The 21,419-nt window shown below is 40.8% G+C and overlaps 1 protein-coding gene and 1 long non-coding RNA gene across 8 annotated transcripts in view; one reads left to right on the top strand and one right to left on the bottom strand.

Annotated features, from left to right (window-relative positions):
- Positions 1-6,518: 6,518 nt before the first annotated feature.
- On the bottom strand, positions 6,519-16,133 carry DYNLRB2 (dynein light chain roadblock-type 2). The gene is made up of 4 exons (XM_038538246.1): positions 15,986-16,133; positions 13,566-13,641; positions 7,590-7,757; positions 6,519-6,760 (listed from the first exon to the last, which is right to left on the bottom strand). Exons 1-4 carry the CDS (start codon positions 15,986-15,988, stop codon positions 6,717-6,719), a joined length of 291 nt encoding a protein of 96 aa, XP_038394174.1. The 5' UTR covers positions 15,989-16,133; the 3' UTR covers positions 6,519-6,716.
- Positions 16,134-16,151: 18 nt separating this feature from the next.
- LOC102156069 overlaps positions 16,152-21,419 on the top strand; it is an 801,934-nt gene continuing 796,666 nt past the window's right edge. For 6 of the 7 annotated variants that reach the window (XR_005360052.1, XR_005360049.1, XR_005360053.1 and 3 more), the window contains exon 1: positions 16,152-16,322. This is a non-coding gene — a long non-coding RNA (uncharacterized LOC102156069). Of the gene's footprint in view, positions 16,323-17,128; positions 17,341-21,419 lie in introns of those variants that run through there. The other variant, XR_005360054.1, reaches the window with a different exon arrangement.

Here is a 21,419-nt window from a genome sequence, read left to right on the forward strand (position 1 = left end):
CCCTCACACAGGCTACACTGATTCCTATTATCTCACTGCACTGAAAATGGATTCTGCACACCTATCTCCATTATATGCCAGGAGCTTTGGGGGAGCAAGGGATGACATCACCCACATCTGCTCCTGGGCACAGAGTGTGCCTAGCATAAAGTAATTCCTGGTTAAATGCTTGCAGAATGGGCACTGCCCGGTTAAGGTTTCCCTGATTAAGAAGCACACCTCTTTCCTTTAAATTCTCAAATGGAGCCTGTTTTTTTTTATTATTAATTTGAGATTTCATAAATGGTTATTAATCTCTGCTTGCATCTCCCGGAAATTGCTGGGCTGGGCAAGAGCAGGTAAACATGTTCAGATAATATCCTCTTTCCTGAGCTCCTGACATCATGGATGGTGTTGTGCTTTTTTCCCCCCCCTTGGAGACATTCACATTCACTTTCCCCCCACTTCCCTGAGATATGATCAAATACCCACTGAAAGGTTCAGAGTTTGTGAACAACTTAAAGGTCATGTTGGATAAAGGATCTGGCTGACAGCACCATTTGGGCCATTGTAATATGATGATGTTGGCGCCAGCCCATTCCCCAGAGGTGTGGGACTTGCCCATACAAGCCTCCCATCCCTGCCCTACAGAGGGTGCAGCTGTAAGCGCTGGAACATATTCTGAGGAGCCAGGCCATCCACTCCCCTGGCATTGATGGGAGTCTCCAGATAGCTCCTTGGGGCTATTCAGGAAGCAGGAGGTTGTGCAGGAGCAGATGCAGAAGGAGGCCCTTGAGAGTCAATGACCTGTCTTAATTCATTTTGCGATCTGAGCTGAGAAGTTCTAAAGATTATAATTGGTCAGAATCCCATCTTGACTATTCTTGGGGGATATAGCTAATTATATCTACTTTAAAGGTGCTCATTGATTTGGTGAATCCCTTTGAATCAATCCCACGATCCAGGGAATAGTGTTTCTAAGATAGGGCTGGGTAGGGATAGAGATATTGACTATTCACCCCATAGACCCTGGGTCAGATTTTCTGCTAGGCACTGAGGTTGAGCAAGTGGAGTGTAATAAGACAGAGTTTGTGTTCTTAAGCTCTACAGGCTTCCAAATGCACAACTTCTCTTGAGTGGATTGTTGAGTGAATGTAGCCAGTGAGTATGGACCAGAAAATCAGTATTATGAATTAAATTGACTTATCAATCCAGGCTAAATAGAAAAGCTGATTATATGTATAGGCAGCATGGGGAGGGGGAAGGAAGGAATGGTTCAAACTGGTTACAAGTGTAGACAGATTGGGGGCGGTGATAAAGCATAGACTTGGTGAACACACATAACAGTAAATGTACTATTGATGGGGAGATTACTCCTCTGAGCCATTCCAGATATGATGACATTCCATGCAGGAGACGGTGGTCTGACATCCTGTAGACCCAGATGGATGGCTGATTTCTATCTGATTACCTCCATGGAATATTGTCAAATATCCACATTGTGACATTGATCATATTTATAATGATAGCATAACAGCTATAGTGGGCATCTCCCAGCACTTACTGCTTCTCCAGGTAGTACTGATGAGGGTGATGATGATGTAGTACTGATGAGGGTGATGGTGATAATTGCCATGACCCTTTGTTGTACATTTGCTAAGTGTCAGGTGCCTTATATGATTTTTTTTTCTTTATAGTCTCTACTATACAAGTAAGGATTCCAAGGCTCAGCGATTTTAATTTCCTTGTCAGTGGTCTGGTGAGTCAGCGATGGAAGGGAGTGGTTAAGAGTGTGTGCCTGAGTCAAGCTTTGGGGTTGCGATGCATCCTCTGACACTTAAAAGCTTGATTAACCTCAGGCAAGTTGTGAGACTTCTCTCAGCCTTGCTGTTCTTGTCTGTAAAATGAGACTGTTGTGCAAATCCAATGTGCCTGTTACAGAGTAAGTGACCAGCAAAAGTTAGCCGCTGCTGTTCTTGTCCTTTTGCTTCTGTCTTTTCTTCCCCTCCTCCTCCCTTTCATTCTCCTTTTTCTTCCTCTTCTTCCAAAAATCATAATATAATACATTATTATTATTAATATTATTATTATTGATGGCGGGGGCAGGAGTCAAAGACAGACTTGTCTGGCTACAAAGCAGGGTCCTTTCCTCGACTCCACACTGAATTCTGGCACGAGGGTAGAGTTGGTTGTTAGGTGGGTCTGTGCTGTACTTCTGTACCCCTGTTGTCTCTCATATGGCTCTCCTCCACTCCAGATGCCTGGAGCCACCTCTAGTGCTGCTTTGAGAATGCACCTGCCCAAAGTCCAGGTGGCCAGTTCTCTTTCCAGCCAATGTCAGAGGCAGAGGCCACTCACAAGGAGGAAATGAAGTAGAGCTGCTGCACCTCAGTGAGAGGGATGTGTCGGTACATCTTTCCCCCCACAGCTCTGACTCCTGAAGAGTTCATCAATGGTTTCTCCTCTTGCCTAGCCAAAGCTAGAAAGAGGCACTGACGAGGGAAGCAAGGGAGTGGGTGACCACAATCCATCTGTTCAGGGCCTCTGATTAATATACACTTCCCAGGGAGCCACCGGGCTCCTGGACTGAGTCTGATTAAAGCAGTTAGGGCTGGCCCAAATATAGGTTCATGGCAAGACAAGGACTTTCTGGTTTCAGGAAATAGATGAAACCCACTCTTCTGTACACAAAAGAGGAAAACTTACTAGCAGGCTTCGGGGGTGCTTCATAAGCTCAAAGGTGAAAATGTAATTGAGGACCTGGAACATTTGCAGGGAACCTGTGAGATGAACTCTCTGCTCTTGCTGTGTTACAAAGCATGGCAGCTGCATTCCTTTCTCCTGAGAACTGGCTCTTTCTGCTACTCCCCCGTGGAAGTAGGGGCATTACCTGTGCACCAGCCTAGGCACAGGAGGACTTTTCTCTGACTCTCTTCCAAATCTACGTACCAAGGAAGCATCTCTCTTTGGCGTTCTCTGGCAGGTATGAACTTGACAGAACTGCATATAGATATTAAGAAAAACCTCTAGGTAGGAATGTGGAAATCCTTATTAAATGACAAAAGAATTAGACAAAATTATGTACTGAACAGCATTATAACTCTACATCTATTTATGCATGTGGTTAAATAATAGAAGAGGCCATAGTGAGATGTATTAAATGGCTCAATTATGGCAAATTTGGTTTATTTTGCTGAGATTGCTATTATTATTAATAATAATTGGCATCTATGATGTATTGTAGAGTTTGGAGTGCTAGGCCACTGCAAGTGGGCCCATTTGTGGGCCAGTAAACTGTGTGGACCCTGTGTGGACCCTGCTAACCAATAAGTAGTAGAGTCAGACTCTAGGTCTCATGATCTTCCAACTGTGCCGTTATTGCACCTCATGTTGTGAAATTGACCAAAGTATGAGAATCTGAAAATCATTTCTGCATGCCACAGGAATGTTTAAGGTTGGTGGGGTTCAGAGAGTGAGTCCTGAGGTCATGTATGTTGAAGGCAATCAAGACGTGGAGGTTTCCCAAAGAACCCAGGAGGAAGGAAGACGTTCAGTCTTCTTTTCTCTGTGTTCAAGGAATGTCTGAGTACATGGCTAACTCAAGCTTCTACGCCAAATTTTCAAACAGAAAAGTGTTACTAAGCATAAATATTCAAGATACTAAGAATATTCCAAACTGCCATGTGGATGCCTGAGTTTCCATTACTAGAGATTATTTCCTATTATGGGAGTTCTCTTAGCCCCATGATTCCCAGGATTTCAGATACTATTTTATCATTTGTAAGGCTCCTGGTGAGAGATGTTAGCACCACTCTGAAAGTTCTGTGATGGCCCCAAACATGATCTACTTTTTTTTTTAAGTTTTTTTTAAGAAATGGAATATAAGACCACATATTGGTTGCTTGAATAAATATCTATGTCTATTTCACCTAAACATGCTATAGTTTCCTATTTAAGGGTAGTATATTCTTTTCTAATGTCAGAAAAGAATCTTTTGCCCTGTGTCAAAGACATACTAGTCGGTTAATTATAATTTGTCAAAGACTAAGGAAGCGGGTGGGGAATCCAAGTCTTACTTAGTCCATGGTAATTTTTGCTTTTGAAGATGATAGGCAATCGAGCTCAAAAGCCAGAAAGTACCCAGTAAAAGGGATTTTGAAGCAGTACCTGCTGGAGCTTTGGACAGGCTCCCACCATTCTCTACCAGGATGGTCCTGCTCTTCAGTGATGAAGATTTGGGAGCTTGTAATGCTAATGATGTGTAAATGCATTTTCAGCTATTTTATTAAGCTGGCCTTTCCAGGTTCATTATCATTAATATTTATGGCTGGGATATGTTCCTCCAGAGAGTCTGCAAATAGCTCTCCCATTGTTCGAGTAGAATTTATAGCAAGTTGGACTAAAGGGTGGCACCAGTGAGTCCAGGCTTGTACTTCTCATAGGAAACGAAAGCTTTGGCAATAGTTTTGTATGGATGTGGATCTTTAGTCTATGGATTCAGGCGTCTTTTAAATAGGGCTAATTAACTATGTTATTACGAATCCAAGGGGGAATGTGAATGTTTGTGTGCTGGAAGGCAGGGGCGGGGTGGTACACATTCCCCAAGATTATATCCTCCCCAATTGCAATTGGTGTTGGCAAGTTTTACTTTTTGTTGCTACAGTCTCTGTCTCTAATGAAGGGTTATAGTGTCCTCTAGATGCAGAAGTGCAGTCAGAGTTCCCGCCCAATAGGATGGAAGGGTCTTCCTCCCAGGAAGAGCCCACACAGAGCCCTGGCACTTGCAATGGTGTCATCTGCACCTGCCAGAGATTTCCCACTGCTACATCTCAAATGGGGCTTGAAATTTCTGGCTGGGCCAGGAGGAAGGAAGTGGCTTTGCCACTCAGCCATGCATCTGCTGATGAGCTCTGGGTGGGCTGGGAAGCTATGGGGAGCTGACAGATTTAGGTATTAGAATCAAATGTTGCCTCTGGTACATTTTATAACAATGAACTAATTTTTACAATTTTGGGGGGGAGGTGTGGAGCAGGTCTCACAAGAGCATAAGCCCTCTGACAAGATTATAAGCACCAATTCTATAGGCATGACCACTCTGATAGGAACCCACATACCCAATTCCTGAAAGACACCTGACCCATGTTTCAGGTAAAATCCTTACCTGTAAAATCAAGGGGTCAACTACGTCATTTCTGTTGTCCTCTCCCTCAGTAATGCCATTGGCTTGCCATCTGGATTCTAACAAGGCCTTGTGTATGTTTGGACCTGCCAGCAGATGCCGAAGCTGTCTGTGGGTGAGTGAGTTATGGTACCCACATCCCACTGGGCTGAAGGATGAGGCGGGGTCCATGGTGGTATGTCTGGTCTCTAAGTCATGGCATGGAAGGAAGGGAAAGACTGTTATTGAGACTTGCTCTTTGCCTGAATTTTCTCTGCTTACAGGCTGCATCTGGGTCCACTCGGGAGGGGTTCAGGGTGGGTGGCAGGTGGCACTAGGGATTCAGTGGAGAAGAAATACAAATTCGATACCACCTAGAGGTGGAAAATGGAGAACAAGGGATCTAAAAACAGCTAAAAATAAGAGACATGGCAACCAAATGCAACATGTGACCCTTGATAGAATCCTGGATTAAAAAAAAAAATCTGTAAAGGACATTATTGGGACTGTTGAGGAAATTTGAATATGACTGTGTATTAGATGATATTGTATCAATATTAAATGTCTTAAATATGAAAGCAGGGTTCTGGTTATGTGTATATATGATATATACACATGTATATCTAGAGAGATGAAACAAACGTGAAATACTAAGAGTCGGTGAATGTGAGTGAAGCTTATGTGGGAGTTGACTGTGCTATTCCTACTCTGCAAATTTTAAGTCTTTTAAAATAAAAAGTGTGGGGAGACTGCTTGAAAGTCAGATATGTGGTAGTTTGGGGAACTGGGTAAAGGGTACCCAGGATCTCTGTGTAATTTCTTATAATTTCATGTGAATCCTCAGTTATCTCAAAATAAAAGGCTTAATTAAGAAAAGAGAGGATAGAAGATAAATATGGCAAAATACTAACATCTGTTTTAATGGGGCTTAGAAATCTGTTATATTTGTTCTGTTATTACTTTCATTATTTTCTGAATATTTGAAATACCTAGTGGGGTTTTCTGGTCAGCCCTGTAAGCATGCACCTGGCCTCAGACCTGCTGCTGATCTCACAGGCTGGTGTGGCAGGAGCACAGTTTGGGATGGGAGGAGGTGCTCAGCTGTGGGGCTGACCCTGCTGAGGACCACACCTCTGACTTTTTGCTTCCCTTGTTGAAGCGGGGAGAGTATCTAGTGCCTCCGGAGGGTCAGGACTTCCTACTTCCCTGGTAGCTCCTGAAGCACTCCATGGGATCTCCCTGAGATGCTAAGGAAACGGGCAAAAGGACACAGCCCCGCTGATTCTTGGTGTACCTTTGGACTGCAAGGATTTTAGCAAGGAAGCCTGTCTTCTCACGAAACTCCTTTGGTTGTGTGTAGTATAAAAGAAAGAGACTCACATATCAGAACTCATTTATTATGTAGCTAAATCACAACTTTATAATACATTGGAAAGGGACTAAATGAGACGTGCCAAATAGTTTAAATGTAAAAATAGAAAACAGTGTCTGAAAGGTCAGTTAGATTGGAATATAATCTTAGTAATAAAGTAAAATGTTTTCAATCTGACATCATAGGACAGGCTGGGCTGTAGCAGATCTATTCACATGGGTTCTGAATGACAATCAAAAGATATTCTTTATCTGTGGAGAGATGTGGACAAAATTAATCACCTGAAAAATTAAACTTAATAAATGAATACTTCAGCTAATCTGCTTTTCTCTTCAAAACATGACTTGGACTTTCTGTTGACTGATGGTTCCCATCCTGGTTGCACATCAGAATCACCTGTGGAGCTTTCAAAAGCTCTCATGACCTGGCGCCCAGTTCCAGAGGTCCTGATTTCACTGGCCTGGGGTGAGGCCTCAGGTATCAATAATTATTTTTATAAAGCTCTTCAAGTGCTTTTAATGTACATCCAGGGTAAGGACAAAGGTGGAGAAAAAGCTTCAGTTTGGGGGTTTTATAGATGTTCTAGAGAAGTTTGTTCTAGACAAGATATAGGAACATGAGTCCTGTTTTGCACAGACATCTCCTAACACTGTGCATGTAATTCCTTCAGGGAAAGAAGTATTTCTATGGTGGCTGTTGTTGACAGGTCAGGTGAATGTATTCTCTCCCAGCGAAGGTTTAAGACCCTACAGTCTGATCTACTCTGTACTTTATCCCCTGGACAGGAAACATTTCTTTATACTCCTGAAAATCTCTAATGTGAGATCTACATCTCTTAATTATTTTGATTACTGATAATAAATGCAAATAGGCAAAAGAGTCAACTTCTTCAAAGGTTAAATTTGCCACTAATTCCACAAAATTTCCAGATTGGATTTTTCAGATTCAGACATCTTCATTTTATAATTAAAGAACATTATGAGCCATATTGCATGTTAAAAATCTATAGTTCTTTGAAACAAAGCTTCTATCCAGTAAAGCAGAAAGATGTTTTAAATATGAAATGAAATGCCACATTACCTGGGGCTACCATGATTTCATGTTTCTTTGATCTGATCCTAAGAAAAGTGAGGTCGTTCTGAGGATCAATGTCACGTACTGTGCTCTTGGCTTTCATCGTCAGCTGGTGAAGAAGACCTGCATATTGAACCGTTGTTGAGTTGTCCAACGTTGTTCGAATAGGGATGCCTGTTATGAGATTCACTTTGGGGTTAACATTTTTTAATTATAAAAGGAATATGCACACTGTGGAAACAATGGAATATACTGATGACTATAAAGTGGAAGAAAAAGTTATGGCTGGTATTACTGGTAACATTTTAGCTTATTTCCTTCCGATCTTTTTGTCTTTACATGGATTTTAAAATACAGTTGGGTCGAACTATGATTACAAATGTGACTTTTGCTTTTTTCTTCATTTAAATGGTAGCATATTCAAGTTGCTCTTGTCAGTGATAATGTCATCAAATTATTTTCAATGACTGTACACTATTTTATAAACATATCATAATATAACTAATTCCCTATTGTTAGATCGTTAGGAACAGTTTTTGTTGTTGTTGCTAATGGTGTGATGAACGTTTTTATGCATACATTTTTTGGAAGTTGTGAATTAATTATTTCAGAACAAAGTTAACATATTACTCTAAAAAATGCACTTCTCCAAGCAGCCAATCTACAGCCATTTTTCTTTGGAATGCCTGGTCTGTGTCATGTTTCCTCCCCTAAGGCCAGCAATAGAAAGGGATATTGCAGCACATATTGAAGAGTATATCAAAAGGGATTTAAAAAATTTCTTTGTAACTCCTCATACTGTATCTTGCAAACTTTAAATTTTATATCAGAGAACACGGCAGCAAAGGCATGGTGGTTCTGCTGGGCATTCCCTGGTTTGCGCTCATTCTTGGTTTAAACATTATTAAATTTAGCCGCTTGTGTGCTCTATTGTTCCATTATGCGCATTTAAATCTGAACCTATTAATTTAACTGGGAAAATCTAGCCAGACAAATATGCAAGTATAATTCAATTCACTTCAAATCAATCTCAGCTCAATTCAGGTCACTTGGTGCTCAGGGCTTATTTTTTTAACAGGTGCTGTGCTAGGTATTTTACATATGTTGTGCCTAATCTGAGAGGGACTTCAGATTATTTTGAGAACTACCAGATAGCCAGGGAATTGCAAGGATTTTATTTGAAAACGTGCTTTTAATTTAGGGGCACATATGAAGGGGAACTTGGGGTTGCTCAAATTTCACAGGTACATGAATTAAGGCCAATCAGTGAAAGAGGCAAACACAGCTCTGGGTTTTCCCTCACAGAGAATGCAATTCCAGAAATTGTTAAACAAGAGAGGACTTCAAGAGTGCAACAGTATTACAAACTAAGGATTTTACCAGTTTTTCATGAAACTCTGAGAACTCCATTCTGACTGTGAAACAGACTACTTGCTTTTCTCTTTTAAGAAAACTGTTAACCTCTGGAACAGGTCTTGCCAAATAAGACAAGGATAATATTTAAAGGAAAACCTGTTCAATAAATAAGTCTTTTTATCAAGTTTGTTCATCTGTATATTTATTTATTGGCCTCTTTACCCTGAAGTCAGTTATATCATTCACAGCTGATGAAACATCTCAAGGCCTGTGTCTTTAACAAGCAGCAGGCTGAAATGTAGCAAGCACTCCACCTTTTGAGAGCACCTCCAGAGGACTAGTTTTATTTTGCATCCTGAGGAGTGGCTACCCACAAAGTCTGCAATGCTCAGTGTCAAAACAAGAAATACAACCAGAATAAATTATTTAAAATGTAGATGACAAGATTATGAATCCGGTGCTCAGGCCTATTTAGTTAGTCTATTCATGATCCAAGCCAATAAATAAAACAGCTAACCTTTCTGAATAATAAGTGCACACTGTGGAAACTCTTAGAGTTGTTCATATCCACTACAGACCGCTTGAAAAAAATCAATCAACAAATATTTATTAAGCTCTTGCTTGGTACCATGTGAGGTAATTAAAAATAATTTATTAAGAAGCAATTTTAGCACACAGTATAAAAGTATAAAATTTACTCATGTCTCCTTCTGAGAGGTAGTTACTGCTCCCAGTTTGCAGAAGCATTCTAAATGTGTTCAAATATGTTTGTGTTTGTATTCTTCACTCCTTAATTATATTGTTCTCTATTCTGTATTTTAATTTTTTTCATTTAATACTCTTGGACAATTATTCCATACAGTACATATAAAGCAGGACCACTTAGGTTAGTGAGTGCATAACATGATTGATGAATGGATGACTTGTGAACACGTAACTGGTAAATTCTCCTGGTGGGCATTTAGATTGTTCTCAATCTTAGACTTTTATAAGCAAGGCTACATAATATGTCTGTGTGCATGCCATGTCACATTTGTGTCTATGGGTAGGGTAAATCCCTACAATGGAACTTCCAGAACAAAGAATATGAATTTGATATTGCTGAGTTTATGGCACTACTTTAAAATATGGCTCTTTATAGGGCACTAGGGTGGCTCAGTGCTTGCACATCTGTCTTTGGCTCAGGTCGTGACCATGGGATCCTAGGATCTAGTCCTGCATCATGCTCCCTAGAGGGAGCCTGCTACTCCTTCTGCCTATGTCTCTGCCTCTGTCTCTGTGTCTCTCATGAATAAGTAAATAAAGTCTATAAAAAAATATATGACTCTTTATGATCTCAGTAAGCTGGTAGTCTTTGGCTGTAGAAGTATTTTGGTTGATTGTATTTCAAAATATAAGGAATTGGCTGGATGGCTGATAAAATCTAGTAAAATTCAAATAATAGATTATTAGAAATGTCAAGAATATTTAAAATTAAGAGCCGACAGAAATCAGGCTTACTACATAAGAATGCTTAACAGTTATGACTGTGAAACAAATATATATATTCACCAGTGTCTAATTCAACAATCACTGCGGCAATATTATAAACAATGAATGGTTTTATAAATGAGAAACCAACGTTAACAAAGAATCTATTCAAATAAAAACCTGTACCACTCAGCAGTGGGCTAAACTGATAAGTCTACTTTATTGCCATGGATAGAACGCCTATGTTTCAGTAATGGTGAAACCAAAGGACTCTATTCAACATGCCATATGAGGAGATAAACATGGTAAAAGGCCTACATAGTCACGGATAAAACCTGAAAATATGTTAAAATGATTTGTTGAGAATTACACTAAAACCATTAGTAGTAAACAAGAACACGTGACTACCATCTTAGTTAATTATTTTTAGTATTAAGGTTCATGGGTCTTTTGAAAGCAGCAAAGCTGTGCTATAATAAATGACACTTCATCTAAAATTCAGTAGGCTGCTGAAATGGAATATTTTATTAATTCTGATCACACAACTTAAACCATATGCTATTAATAAACATGCTTGTCATACACTCTGGTTATTAATAATCTGACCATAAAAATAAACCTCTATTTTATATTTTTGGGAAAAAGTTAATTTGGCTTTCAGACAAGTGCCCTGAATCCTAACATAATCTTATCCTTGTAGGGGTTAATTAGATAAAGTTAATGGGTATTAAGAATAATATTTTGTTGCCTTTGGATAAGAAAAATGTTAAGAAATTTTAGGGAAAAGCAAAAATCAATTGTAATTCCAGCACTCAGAGATGATCACTGTAACATATCCCTGCCTTTTCTTTCATATGTATCTTTTTTTTTTTAATTTTTATTTATTTATGATAGTCACAGAGAGAGAGAGAGAGAGAGAGAGAGAGACAGAGACACAGGCAGAGGGAGAGGCAGGCTCCATGCACCAGGAGCCCGCCGTGGGACTCAATCCTGGGTCTCCAGGATTGCGCCCTGGGCCAAAGGCAGGCGCTAAACCTCTGCGCCACCCAGGGATCCCTTTCATATGTATCTTAAGTGTTTATGTGTGACTGGCTATATTTATGATTAGAAAGTGTTGACCTACTGCTTGTTCCATGCTTCTTTTCACCTAATAGTTTCCCATAACTCTAAATATTCCTCAACATTTTAAACAGAGTAATGGCTCATCAAGTAAGTATTACATAATTAATTAAAAAATTTCCCTACTGCTTAGATTTATTTACTGATTTTTCTGTTTATTTATTGCTATTGTATATGATGCCTCAGTGAGTCTCCTTTATTCTTCTTTACTCAGGATAAATTCCGAGGAGTGACATTGTAGAGCACAGGGTATGGGCATTTTCAGACATATGATGCATATTGCTAGGATTATGTATTTTCGACTAAAATCTTCCAATGTAACTTGTCAAATGAGTTATTCTTGATTGAATAGTATACCCTCCTGAAAATTCAAATATACCTTAAATATTAGAATGTGAAATAGGGTCTTTGCAGATGTAATTTTTTAGATGAGGTCACACTACAGGGTGGGCCTGAATCCAAGGGTTGGGGTCCTTATAAGGAGAGAAAACAAAGAGGAGGATACCACGTGAGGATGGAAGCAGACACTGGACTGATGGATGCATCTACAAGCAAGGAATGCCAAGGACTGGAAATGGAAACCAACAGAAGGTGACACATCAGCAAGGAAGGATTCTGTGGAGCCTTCAAAGAACAGCTTGTCCTCACTGACACCCTTATTTTGACTCTCAGCCTCCGGAACTGATAACTTGCTAAGGTTTAAGCTACCAAGTGTGTGGTACCTTGTTATGGGAGCTGAAGAAAATGAATACATTACCTTTCTGAATCCATACAGATAGCCTGTCTTAGGGGATGTGTGGAGTTATGAACATGCCAGGAAAAAAATCATTTCAACCGGAACAATGTGCTAGGGTTGGACCACTTCCTGGAAATATTAGGCGTAACTCTTTCTTACGTATAAAGCTGATCTTAAATCCTTTCCCTCCTGATCACTCAAGCTGGGTGAATTTATTATATTCATTTGGTGTTATTTTTCATTTTATTTTATTTGCAAAACATATCCAATATTTTATCTACTCATTGAATATTTTATCTGTCCAAATCAATTAAAAACTTTCACATTCTCAGAATTATTTAATTATAATTATATTAAGTGTTGGGTATTGTGTCAGGGACTTGATCAATTATTATTTCATTTAATGATCACAACCATCAGTAAAGTAAGTCATATTCTATTTTTAATTGATAAGGGATTGAAGTCTGAATTTGGCTGTGGTTTGCAGTTGCTCAATAAACATTTATTGATAGAACTGTGCCAAAATAATGATTAGCTGTGAGATTCTGTTGTAAGCATTCTGCTATGGCAATATGCCAATTTCATGGTTGCACTGTGAATTATGTGAAGTAGCTACTCTTATTTCAACAAATGCTCTGGGATTTGAGGTACTTCTTGCCCTTGCAAATGCCTGAATTAGCAATGAAACTAGCAGGAGCCTTTAGAGGTTGCCCCATAGCTGAGCAGGGAGCAGTCTGCCAGAGAACATGCTCTGTGGATTGTTAACAGGGATTGTGGAATGAGAGCAAGTTTCTGGTGTAAGTCGATGGATTTCATGGGTGGAAATGTGCTGGTCCTTCTTATACTATGACCACAAAGCCTATACTATACATGAGATTAAAATTGATTCTCCATTTATTAAGGATGGGAAAGGAACAATTTCATTTAAAATGAAGACTGAAACTCTGTATGCCTTGTAATGTTAGAATAAAAACTGCCAACAATGACATCCTCCCTGTCTTCAATATGATAGTTTTATTGTTGCTTCTGAAATATTAGAAGGGTCACCAAAGTAGACAGTGTATAGTGTTTCTTAGGGATATACAGATATTTTTAGACATGTCTTATTCATATTTATATCTTTAATTTTTAGAGCACTTGGTATGGAACAGAGGCTTAGATGTTTGATAAGTACATGTTATAGCTAAAACACAGAAAACATATGTTTTATTTCAAATTCTAAGATGTCTGTCCTAGGCTCGGCACAAGTAGTTTCTCGGTTGGCTTGTGTATGTCAAGAAGGCAACCTGTGATATATTTACCTTCTGCATTTACGACCATAGTTCCAATGACCCCTTTATGGCTCTGGATCCTCTTTAGGGTTTCCTCCACCTCTGCCTGAAGAGATCAGGAAGGCAATTAACCAAACTCAGTCTTTGTGGTAGCCCGAATCCTAAATTGAATAATGTTCAGAGACATCTACCCTCCTATCCCTTTAGCCTAAGGTTCTTGATACTATAATCTCAGACCTTTGGAAGAGAGCTTTGAAACTGTCAAGTCTTGTACAAGCCTGCCAAACTGATAAGACTCCTACATAAAACCTTACATACCTCTGGGCTTGAACTCTTCTAGGGATGGAGAGCTTACTGTCTCACAAGAGCTCACTCAGTTTTAAATATCTCTGTTTGCTGGAAAAGCATTCTCTAAGTTGGACAGAAATCTGCTCCTGCTCATGTTTTACTCATTGATCTTTCTGTATTCATATGAAAAATTCCTTATCTGTATTATAGCCCTTTACATAGTTACTGAGCTATATGGTTACTTCCGTCTTTCTAAAAGTATCCCTTCATGAGAAATCTCAGTCTTAGTCCTAAATGTTACCTCCTTGAGAGTTCAGATGATTAAATTCAGATGATTAAATCTGTAAACACAGCAGAGTCTAAGATTCCAGGATTCTGTTAGTAACAATAGCCTGGGTCTCGGTGCAAATGTTCAATCACGAATATTCAATCATGAGTGATGATGCTGGAACACCATTGGGTTTTAAGCTCAGCTTTCTGAATTAATCTTTTGCACAGACTCTATTGTACCAGTTTTATTCCCTTCTACCAATGCTAAAATCACAATCTTTTCCAAACTTGCATATTATTCCTGAGTAATCACTGGATTTTCTGGATTCAAACAATATCCTACAGAGTCACTTGATGAGGGTTTGTGATCTATTTTTTTTCCTTCTGACATCGTATGGATGAATATTATGCTACTTTAGTCAAAACTTTTCTTTTGCACTTGCTGTGGGCAGGAACACTTCCGTCCTCTTTTCCACCACTACAGCAGGTGTTTTCTGAATTTCGGGCATTCGTGTGCTGGACTCCCACTTTTTGCCATAATGAATACCATCTACACTATTTACCTAGTATGCTCGTTGAATTATCTCACTATTAAAAACTTAAACAAATGCATATTACAAGGAAACTATACATCACTACCACAGATGGAAATCTGCTGATTGTCATAAACAGAAATAACCATAAGAACAAAAATAAATGAAGAGAGAACATATTATTAAATTCTACTCCAAAGAAAGGTCTGAGCCTGAGCACTGATGTTCAGGTTAAAAAAAGAAATTACCAAATGACAGTGCTTAAGGACCTAACAGTGCCAGGAGCTTTCTACTGGATATAGTCTACCGGCTGGGAGAAAAAAAAAAAAAAAAGAAGAGGAATAACTTCCTCAGATATGATTCACTGTGTTGTTATTTCCAAGCTGTCTTACACAGCAACTTTGCATATCACTTTGGGAAACACTGCACTAAGGCGGAGTAGTTATACAGGGGACCCAAAACATATTACATCTTTGTGTCTTTAAGGACATTGTCCACAGCTCCTTACGACCACTCACCCCTCCTTTATCTTTTTTTTTTTTTACTTCCTTGTCAAATGCTTCTCTCTGTTGTCAGCCTTTCCCTCTCTTCTTTCAGCTGTTTTTCGTGTTTTCTGCGCTCCCCAATGCAATCTCTTCATCCCAATTTCCAATCTCCTTTTAATTCCTCTCTTAAAACTCTGCTTTCACCTTGCTGCTTTTTTTCACCAGTCTCCACTTTCCTTTTCTTATCCTTCGCTTTCAGTTTTTGCTCTGTCCTCCCTTTCCTCTTTCCGCCCCCCTCCCTTTTTAAGATTTTATTTATTCATTCATGAGACGCACACAATGAGAGGCAGAGACACAGGCAGAGGCAGAAGCAGGCTCCACGCAGGGAGCCCGATGCGGGACTCGATCCCGGGACCCCAGGATCACGCCCTGGGCCGAAGGCAGGCGCTCAACCACCGAGGCACCCGGGCGCCCCTCTATTTTCCTTCCTTCTCAGCGTCGCCTCCTTCTCCGCCCTCTCTCCCTGTCGCATCTTCCTTCCTTCCCAGGATGATCCGACTTCTCTCCACATCGCCTCCTTCCTCTTCAAACTTTCCTCGCTGTCGAGATCCCTCACCCCTTCCACACCTGTCATACCCGCCCCACCTCTCTCTTCCCTTTCTCGCCGCTCACACCTCGCCACTTCCAGCCGCCGGAATCAACCCTCCAGAGACCTATCCCTCACGAAAGGTTTCCCCCATCTAGGTATCTTGTCCCTGTCGCCCCTCCAAAAAAGCTTCTGGAGCCCCCAGCCCCGGCCGCGGCCCCGGGCCGGCCAGGCAGGGGAAGCCCCAGACGTCGGCGCCCCCGGAGCGGAGCGAGGCTCCAGATTTACCATCGTGCAGACAGCTGGACTCTCGGCTCAGTCCGGCGCCAACGCGGCCCGGGAAGTCCGCAACGCTTCCAGCCGTTGCTAGGAGACGGGGAGGATGTGACCTCCCGGAAGTGCCGGCACCCGCGCCTGCGTGGACGCGGTCCGGCGGCGGCCGGGGGCGGCTCTTCCGCCCTGAGGTGGCCTTGACGCCTCCCGGCCGCCGTAGGCCGAGGTCGGGGCGCGGGGCCCCTGGGGCGCTCACCTGGGGGCACGTAGGCCCGTGGGGCCGGCGGCCTGCGGAGCGGAGCGGGCCCGGGCCTGGTGGTTCGGTCGTGCGTTCATTCAGTCATGCCTTGAGGTACGCCGTACCGTCGCACGTCGCACCGCTCCCTCGTTCAAGAACGTCTCCTTGACCACCCGCCACGTGCTGGGCGCGCTGGGCCCCGGGACCCTCCAGCTCGGGCGACGAGCGAGTGCAACACGCGCAGCAGCGCTGGCCGAGCGTGATGATGCGCCCGGAGCCTGCAAGCGAGGGCCGGGTCCCTCCCCTCCGGGCTTGGGCCACTTCCGGGGGCTGGGGGCAGCCGCCGCCGCCCCACGAGGCCCAGGCCCAGGCCCAGGCCCAGACCCAGGCCCAGGCCCGGAGAACTTTCCACACGCCCCGCCGTGGTCCCCGCCCCCGCCCCCACCCATAGTTTTTTTTTTTTTTTTTCTTAAAATATATTGAATAGTACAAGTATATATATATATATATATATATATATATATATATATATATATATATATATATATATATATATATATATATATATATATATATATATATATATATATATATATATATATATATGTAGGTTACTTGTTGACTTCTGTGTCCTTGCCCCCCAAACAGTAGAGCCAGCCGCCTCTTCTACTCCCCTCACAGGGTCCCGTCCCCTTACTGCCCTTCACTCAGGTGCAGGGTTTCTACTCACTAGTATCTTTGTTTATCCCCTTAGGGTTTTGTTTTTTTTTGTTTGTTTGTGTTTGTTTTCTTTTTTTATTTTTTTTTTCTGGTCATTATCTGACAGAGGTTCTGAGTGGCTGAGAAATTGCAGGTGGTAGTGCGGGGGGGGGGGGGGGGGGGGGGCGGGGGGAGGGCTGAGGGCTGTACAAAGTGCCCTAGAAGAGCATTTCACAAGGTGTTGAAGGAGCTGATGGAGGAAACACGTGGAGGATCAGCCAGGGGTGCTGAGGAGGGCGTTGGTGACGCGTCTGCGGCCTGGGAGGCAGAGACCAAGCATGTGTGAAGTGTCCGCAGGAGCACGCGGTGGCTGCAGGCCTCAGGTCCTGGGGTTGGAAGAGGGCGACCGGCGATTGCTAGACACAAGTTACAGGTTGGGAATGCACCCCCACGGGACCCTGCTGTAAGGACTCCCCATACTGCTGAGGCCGTTTGTGCCTCCATCCCCCCACCCCCAACAGCCTCCAGCCCAAAAAAGGCATGCTCATTGCTAAGACGGTCAACTAGAATCTGAATGGGCCTGGTCAGGGATGCTCTGAAACAACCAAAGTTGTGAGTTGGGGCTAATTGGCCCATTTCCCCTTAGAGTCTATCATTTCGTGACTTTATGACAATACCTGAGAAGTTCTAGTTCAGCTCTCTCTCTCTCTCTCTTTTTTTTTTTTTTTGGTGGTGGTGGGGGAGATTCTGGTTAGCCTCATTCTGTCCTTTTTCCTCCGAGAAACATAATGCCTCCCCCCAAATCCGGATCACAATAGCTGAGTGGTTCTCCTTTTGACCGACACCTGGAACTCCAGCCAAGATTATTTATAGTGGACAGCTAAGGTTGTACGGTAGGAGTCTGGTGTGTGTGTTTACACATCTGCTCTTGACTGCCTATATCTAGCATTTTAAGTAATCAGAGTATAGGTATTTACAGTAATAAAAATGGCTGAATTGCATAAAGGCTGATTCTAGGGATTCTGGGTGTTTCTGATCAAGGATATTCCTAGTTGGTTGTGTAGCCATTTGTTTTGCTTATAAAAATCGGTGGCCGTGCACCATATCTGTTATGTCAGTCAGCTTTAATGAAGGAACCAACTGCATATGCATGGGGTGTGAATCCCCTCGTTTCTGGAGTCAGGGTGTCAGACTCGTTCAATAGCTGACAGCTGTGATTAGAGCAAAGAAAGACTCTGGCATGAACAGCACTGACAGGAGTACCCAACTGCTGAAAAAGTAATAAGAAGTAGCCAAACTGACTTCTAACCAACAGTCAAGTTTGACTCACTGTGCACAGGAAATCAATGAGGAGAATATGAGCCATTTTCTCCTTATTGATTTTCACTTCTAATTATTCCTTGGAGGTACTTGGTTTAATTTTTATGCCTTTTTGGTGAATTATCCCCTTCCCTTCCCCTCCTCCTAACATCCCCCTACCCCTTCTTCTAACTTACAGTAAGTGCTAAACAACTTTGAACTTAAGTGAAAGAGTTAGTGTGTATTCTTTTTTTCAAGTATTCTGAAGTGACCCCAAAATGGGTGGTACACACAAAGTCCACCATTCTTCACATAATTTTGTCAAAATGAGGTGATTTTTTTTTTTTTTCTGAGGTCTCTCTTTCCCACTGGTCGTTTGCTGGTGCTCCCTTGTTTAGCCTTAAGCAATCCAGGTAATTTGATAATCTCGAGTCTCTCTTGGAATTTTCAGTACCACCCCATACATTTATATATCTTTGGCATTCATGCTTGGTTGGCAAATACTATAAACTGGGCCATGGAATATACATGGTGCCCATTTTCTCCTAAGATAAGGCATTCTTTCTCAACTAAAACAGAACATCTAATACTTATTTCCCACCCGAAAGTGAAATTTTAGATTCTTTCATTAGATTCTTTGAAAATGCCCCTTAGTAGTAAAGCAGAATTAGAGTATGTCAGTGATCTCAGTAAGCCACATAATCTGATGCCATAGAATTGCAGAATTCTAGGTTTAAGGTTTCAGAAGATCAACTATTTTCTACTTATTAGGACAAGGGCACCCCTCTAGGGTAGTTCTTTCCAAGTCAAGTGTCACATAAACATTCACTTGCCATAAAGGAATTGTCCCTGTTGGAATTAAAGTTTCATTGAGCGCAAAATTTGGAGTTGCATGCAGCCAGAGTTGATGTTCCTAGGTGTGTTTCCTAGAGTAGAATAAGTTCTCAGAGCTTTCACTTCCTCATAAAAAGGGAAAGATAATACCTATCTTAGAGAGTTGATGTGAGATATAAATAATATGGGTAAATGCCTGGCTTTGTACCAAATGTCCAATATAGATCATTTTACCATGTTTCCCTTTTGTGTCTTTTCCTTTCTTTAGTTCAACCTTCCTTTTATCTTTCATTTCTTTTCTCTCCTCTCTCTTTCCATCTTGTTTCTTTCTCTAATCTCTTCCTCTCTACTTCCCTCCCCTGTTTCTTTACGCTCTTCTTAACCCCTTTTCTTCAACCTCCTTTACCTTCATGCCCTTTCTAGGAAAAATATCTAGAATTCATAGTGTTGACTTTCTTACTAAAGGGCATCTTTTCTTTTCTTCTCTTATTCCCTGTATCCTGTTATTCACATAGAATAGTCTTCTCATGTTCCTCATTGACCTCTAATCTCATTTTCCCACATATATTTATTTATGTATTTATTTATTGTAATCTTTATGCCCAATATGAGACTCGAACTCACAACCCCAAGGTCAAGAGTTGCATACTCTACCAACTGAGTCAGCCAGGAGCCCCAACAAGTCCTATTTTTAAATTATAGCTCAGTAAGCAGTTCTCATTTCAGTGAATTGCACCTAGTAGAAATTCTCAGTATCTCAGGGTTGAGGGCAAACTGTAAATATTCCCTCATATATTAATTTTGTTTAAAGAAGGAAGGGCTGAAGGGAGCAATAAATCCCACATGCTTTATATACCCCTTCTTTTTTCTGATAATCCATTCCCAAAGTCTTTCATCTGTTTTTTTCAAGCTCTCTGATCTATTTAGTTTCAGAATTAGGTATACTTTTGAAAAGTATAACACGAAAAAGTTAGATACACAAAACAAAATTTAGTGTGGTGAGTTACTACAAAGTGAACTCTGTGTAACCCTCAATCAGGTGACGAAATAGAACACTGTCTATATTCCAGAAACATCCACATGGCTAATTCCAATCATTACTTCCACAGTATATGGCCTCAAACCCCTAAAATATTTATCTGGCTCTTTACTGAAAAAATTTGCCAGTCTTTGTAATAGCCTGTTTCTTCTCTCTTTAGTTTTGAAAATATGTTTGATGGTTGAAAACAGAAAAAATTGATAACATTATTCGCAGTTTTCTAAATATATAAATATAATATGTAAAATAACTATAATAGAAAGTGGGGGAGAGTAAAATGGTTTATCTAAGAGTAAGGATCTTACATTCCACTTGAAGTATTTAAGTATTGATTCTAAATAGACTGAAAAATGAGTATATAACCCCTAGAACAACCAATAAAAAATTATACAGATATAGCAAAACATCAAAATAGATAAATTAAAATGAAATACTAAAAATTGTTCAAATATAAAAAGGGAAAAGGGCAAACAGTGGAATGGAAAACAACTGGAACAATTAGAGAGCAAATAATATAATTGTAGAATTAAATCCTGATATATCAATGATTGCATTAAATGTTAATAGTCTAAGCATATCAGTTACAAGACAGAGATTGTTAAAATTAATTTTAAAAAATGACCGGTGGTTTCTGTTTCTGAAAATTTGGAGTAGATGTGCTTTTCCCTATCTCTCCTACTAAATATAACTAAAGTGCCTAGACATCATACAAATACAAGAAGACTCTGGAATATGGAAAGAATTCTATTGCCGAGGGAATTTGGCACCCAAGAAATGACACCATCATAAGTTACCTGGGTTTTCTTTTTGCCACATATATTCTACACTTGGAGCTGAAGAAGCTGATAACCCCAAAATCTGACAGACATGGAAATTTAAAAATGCCCCAACAAAAGCTGCTTCTCTAGCCATAGGACCAGGAAAGGACCAGCCAATAACATAGAAACTCGCAGAAAATAACTATTTTTCTCCAGCCAAACACCACAGAACAAGAGTAGAAAGGCCAGGTGGAGAGTATAGACTCCCACTCTCACCTTGCTATAACTACCCCCCATGCCCCACCAGATAATGTCAGAGAAGACTGAATAAGGAGTCAATTCTTTCATCCTTTTTGATGTTAACTCATTAGGCACCTCCTCAACCCTTGCAGCAGTTTCAGTAAAGTTCATTTGGGGAATCTGGACTGCCATCTCCACTGTAGCATATGAATAATCACATTAAATATAAACAATTTAAATATACCAATAAAAAGGTATAGATCATTAGAGTGGATTAAAAAATGTAACCTAACTATATACTGTCTACAAGTAACTGACTTCAGATATATATTCCTTCTGATA

This window comes from Canis lupus, chromosome 5 (assembly GCF_011100685.1).
Source record: "Canis lupus familiaris isolate Mischka breed German Shepherd chromosome 5, alternate assembly UU_Cfam_GSD_1.0, whole genome shotgun sequence".
NCBI lineage: Eukaryota > Metazoa > Chordata > Mammalia > Carnivora > Canidae > Canis > Canis lupus.

Coding starts and splice junctions, on each gene's coding strand:
- DYNLRB2 (XM_038538246.1), bottom strand. Junction 7,758..13,565: donor TATGGTCGTAAATGCAGAAG/GTAAATATATCA, acceptor ATCTCATAACAG/GCATCCCTATTCGAACAACG. Junction 6,761..7,589: donor TGAAATCATGGTAGCCCCAG/GTAATGTGGCAT, acceptor ATCTCTCCACAG/ATAAAGAATATCTTTTGATT.